Here is a 5,000-nt window from a genome sequence, read left to right as displayed (position 1 = left end):
TTTCTGGGCGGGGGATGGGGGTTGCAGGGGGCACAACCTCCTGCACTAGACAATATAGTGACTGATTCTGTGTCATTCATTCAAATTTACCAGTCAATTTTCCGTTACTATTCATGGCTTTTCCTGCTGTCGGGGCCAAGAATGTGGGGGTTTGGGAGGGGGGGGGGGTCCGCGGCTCAATTTCGATATATTTGGATAGTGGAGAGTAAGAACAATCCATCGATACCAAAATCGTCGCGACCTTTTTTGCGAATGCTATTCCAGAAAGTTACATTTGCACTATTATTTTTTGTTAGTTTAGTTTATGTATATATGAAACCACTCCTTATAAATGTATAATCATCTGGTTATATATATTACTATCTGTCTAACTATTTGCTTATCTGTCTGCGAAATAGATCATGAGAGCATATGTGTCTTAAACACCGAAATTGCACAGCTTCTCCCAAAGGAGTAAAACCACAAAGCAGCACTTATCACGTTGGTAATGCAAGTACGAACAACTTTTCATAATAATGCCTCTTGTTTACCTCACAGGGAGAATACAGCCTGAAGGTACAAACACCAGATCACCAGGTGTTCACCAGGAATTTCACCGTAACTTTTGCAGGTTAGTATTAGGCTGACTTGGGATGAATGATACATTTCTTGGAAAAAAACAAAACAAAAAAACTATCGTCTTGATACAATCATAGGAAAACCCACTGTACAGACTCTTGATTTACTGAAAGATAAAACATTAGTTTCGAAATTCTGCTAAATATCATCTTAAAATCGGACCTAAAGTTTAATGGGTTGAGTTTATAGGACTTGAAGGATATTCGTTTTCTTTCTAAATGGACATTGGAAATATGACTTTACACCTGATGAAGACAAATCAGTTCTGCAAAACTAATAAGGGTGAAGAATGATAATAATATGCGCAAACACGTTTTGACTCAACATACACAAGACCAATTTCAGAATCAATTTCTCTCGCCTCTGCTCTGACGAATATTAGGTATGCACTTACAAAATACAACGTACGCATAAACTAAACAGCACGCTTTAAGTAACACACACATTTAATGAACTTAAACAGACGAGAGCGCGAACCCCGGACCAACATGTGGCATTGGCAAGGACCTCGTGACATACCTGCCGAGGATCTACCAATATGCACCGCAAGCCCTGGCATACAACGGCCACGACATTACCCTGCCCTGCCGCCAGCAAGGTCGTGACTCTGCCGTGACCTGGTATTTGCGCAATTCTCCGCTGCCTCGAGATTCCTCCAAGTACCTGGTGAGTTTTAAACTGCTGCTTTCTGCTTTCGTAGTATTCTCGGCTCATTTTGAAAATCTTGGAATAATAATAATAATAATGATAATAATAATAATATAATATTACTATAATTTTAATATCATTATTTTCATCATCATCATTATTGTTATTATCACGATCATCATCATCATTATCGTTATTGATATAATTATTATTAATATCAATATTATTATCACTGTTTTTTTTTTTGTTAATGTTATTACTAATATCATCATATCCTCATCCCCATAATCATTATTATCAAGTTTACTATCATTATTATCATCATCCTCAGTAGTATGAAATACCACTGTCATTACCACCATCATTCCCTGTTATCATTATTGTTCTCTCACTAAAGTCTTTGAGAGGGGATTATTCTCGATTAACCTTCCTTCTTCATCTCTACGCCACAGGTGCTCTCCAACGGCGACCTGGTTGTACGGCGAGTCAGTGTACAAGACCGGGGGATGTACAAGTGCAGAGTCGCTAGTACCATTGTCCACGGGCTCTCCGACCAGATCCGTACATTCCTCTACCCAATGCTATAGGTGAGTGGACTTTTTAATGGGACTTTTGATGGGATCTTTAATGGGAATGTGTGTGTGTGTGTGTGTGTGTGTGTGTGTGTGTGTGTGTGTGTGTGTGTGTGTGTGTGTGTGTGTGAACTTTGGGATGGGACTTTTAGTGGTGACTTTTCGTGGGAGTTTTGATGGGACCTTTAGTGGGATTTTGAATGGGTCTTTTAATTGGATTTTTGATGGGACCTTTTAATGATACCTTTAATGGATTTTGAATGGGATCTTATCTGGGACTTTTAATGGGATCTTTAATGGGAATGTGTGAGAGAGGGAGAGAGAGAGAGAGAGAGAGAGAGAGAGAGAGAGAGAGAGAGAGAGAGAGAGAGAGAGAGAGAGAGAGAGAGAGAGAGAGAGAGAGAGAGAGAGAGATAAAGCGAAAGAGAAAAATAAAGAGAATGAGATAAATAGAGAGGGGGGGGGGGGGGGGGTAAGAGAAAGAGAGTATGCGCCATATAACCTCGACCACTGAAGCAACTTCTACTGTTAAAGAGAACGCTATCAACGTATCATTTTTGCAATATTTTTTGTCAATTGCATGTGTACCCAGACTCATATGTATTTTCAATGTGTTCATTCATAACCACATTCTGCACAAAGTATTTGTATTGTTCTGACCTTATATAAAAGTTATTTTATGCATTGGAGTTGCACAAGGAATATTTTTTTTTTTTTCTTGAAGAAAAATAGATCATAAGCACAAGCGTCAATATATACAGGGTACCGTATTGTTTCAGAACACCTGGATTAGCGTTAATAACAGCCACTTAACTAAACCTTGATCTTAGTGTTGATATAGTTATTCTTGTAAAGTAACTTTGTTATATCAAAGCCACTGAAAAAACAACTTCAACTGTCAATACGTGCCTTTGCCGCGTCTGCTGCCTTCTTTCATGCATGCACCTCAATAATTGGAACTGAGTTTCTCACTGTAATGATTTTGTATATTCAATTTCCTTATTCTTGCCAGTTTTCTATATCCTATTTTATTCTCCGAACATATGTTAGTTACTTGTTTTTTTTTTCCCATTCATTGGCCCTGTTGTTTAAAAGCCCACATTGGCTTCTTTCAATATGTGTTCAAAGAATATATTTAAAATATGGAGATAACTGAAAACCTCTTGTCTAGAAATGACTTTTTCACCGTGTTTTTTTTTAAGACACTTCATATGGTTTCTTTCATTATATGTCCTGAGAATATGTAACAAAAAAAAAAAAAAAAAAAAAATGATGAAAGGAAACACAGGTCGGATTCTCTCTGTAATTTTTATCCTAGTAGCACCCTTATCATCCTTTGTTTCCTTTTCTTGAGTTGTTTTTTCTTCTTTTTTCATTCTAATCAATGTATTTATAGCTAGGTATCTGTGTGTTCCGAAGTGTCGGTTTCTTCTTGAGTGACGCACCTTCCCGGGCTTTCCTTTGTTAGGTTATCCTTATCGTTTGTAAGAAGATTATTTTTAAGAATTTCCCAGTGTTTATTCATTACGGTTTCTTCAGATTTTGCGAGTTCTAAAGGTCTGCTGTATTTATACGCATTTTGTAGAAAGATGTAGTCAATTTGCTTCTATTTTATCCCAATGAGAACGCCAAGTTCTAAAAATATGACATTATAATACTTTAATTACTAAGTTAGGAGATTTCGCAACTACTTGCATTTGTTATACGACATATTTTCCTTTTTTTTCCTTTTTTTTTCCTTTTTTTTTTTTTGCCTCATAGTGTAGACAGCTGTTCCTACTAGTAATCAAGTATTCGTTTTCTTATACTGCAAAAGTACAAGTATTGCGGAGGATTATCTTCTGGGCATCATCAGAATCTAACTAAATCGCAAACTGGTTATCAGATTTCCAGATTACTGGCTTAAAAGCGATGCCAACAGTCGATAATACTAACAGGAGATTTTTTGATTTCAGTTTGCCTGCAGGAGGAATCCGCTGCTTTCCCCGCGCCCCTAGCCTCGATCCTGCACCAGAGGAGTCGCCTAGTTTTCCCACGAAATTAATGAAGGTTGTCAGTTCCGATCCCCTGTGTCGGCTTGCAAGATATTATAAGCATATGGAAAGCATACCTAAAGATGCACGTAGTGTGCGTACCACGTTGTATGTATGTGTGTGTGTGCTTTCTAACGCTATTTTGAAATTGATTGTCGCGAGAAATGCTGAAATAGTAGTTTATAACGAAGAGGTTACAAGATATTAAATGCGTGTGTTGTGCTACCTATGAAATGATATGCCTCAATCATTTACAATGAAAAAGTTAAAATATTAGTGACAAGCATAATGCGGATAAGATTGCATCGTGCTATACGCGTAAAAGATATTTTACTTGAAAGAAGAGAAAGAGGAAAAAAAAAAAATCATAGGAAAACTTATATTGCTTCTCAAAATGAAGAATATACGCCATAACTGACTTTACCGCACAGTTGATGTTATTTCAGGATGTCATTATATATATATATATATATATATATATATATATATATGTATATATATATACGTACGTACGTATACCTACGAGTACACGTCTAGCAATAACACACGAAAGTTTAGGGTGCACCAAAAAAAATCAATAAGAAAGGGTTTCCATATTATGATATTGTTTGCCCGTCCAAATTCTAATCAATATAAAAGTAAATATTTTGGAAAATTTATAAGTATGTATTGGTTTAAAAATTATTTACAAATTAGGAACTTTAGATAATACAAATAAAAGAGGAAAATAAGGAAAACAAAGTAATTTGCCTTTCTTATTAAGTTATTTTCAGTCAATCCAAATATATTGGAAATCTAGAAAAGGAAAATCAATTAATATCAGTGTATTTCAAAACATCAGTAATCTTGTACAAAAAGAAATTAGTATTCGTTATTATGAGCACCAACTCCTGAAGCCAGATATTGTGAACTATATTAACTCTACGCATATTTATCCATTTAGTTCAAACAAACAAACAAACCAGACATTTACTCCATCAGAGGCACAAAACGTTCATGACTGTTCATCTTGTTCTTTTGTTCATTTTCTCCTGCCCAGATGTTCTTGTGAATTGCACTTCTCTCAGATATGTTGTGTCCTTTCGTTTGTTATTCATATTTGAATGATTTTGAAGTAAACATTTTTCCT

The 5,000-nt window shown here is 36.0% G+C and overlaps 1 protein-coding gene across 1 annotated transcript in view; it reads left to right on the top strand.

Moving 5' to 3' along the window:
• LOC125030733 (zwei Ig domain protein zig-4-like) overlaps positions 1 to 5,000 on the top strand; it is a 15,215-nt gene that overhangs the window by 10,214 nt on the left and 1 nt on the right. The window contains exons 6-9 of the mRNA XM_047620985.1: positions 538 to 610; positions 1,082 to 1,284; positions 1,719 to 1,853; positions 3,794 to 5,000. The exon at positions 3,794 to 5,000 is cut by the window's right edge and continues 1 nt beyond it. Coding sequence (XP_047476941.1) covers positions 538 to 610; positions 1,082 to 1,284; positions 1,719 to 1,853 — 411 coding nt within the window. The 3' untranslated portion in view covers positions 3,794 to 5,000. The remainder of the gene's footprint in view (positions 1 to 537; positions 611 to 1,081; positions 1,285 to 1,718; positions 1,854 to 3,793) is intronic.

The sequence above is a fragment of the Penaeus chinensis genome, chromosome 11 (assembly GCF_019202785.1).
Source record: "Penaeus chinensis breed Huanghai No. 1 chromosome 11, ASM1920278v2, whole genome shotgun sequence".
NCBI classification, from domain to species: domain Eukaryota; kingdom Metazoa; phylum Arthropoda; class Malacostraca; order Decapoda; family Penaeidae; genus Penaeus; species Penaeus chinensis.
Note: the sequence above shows the minus strand (reverse complement) of the source record. Positions and strands in the feature narration are given on the sequence as shown.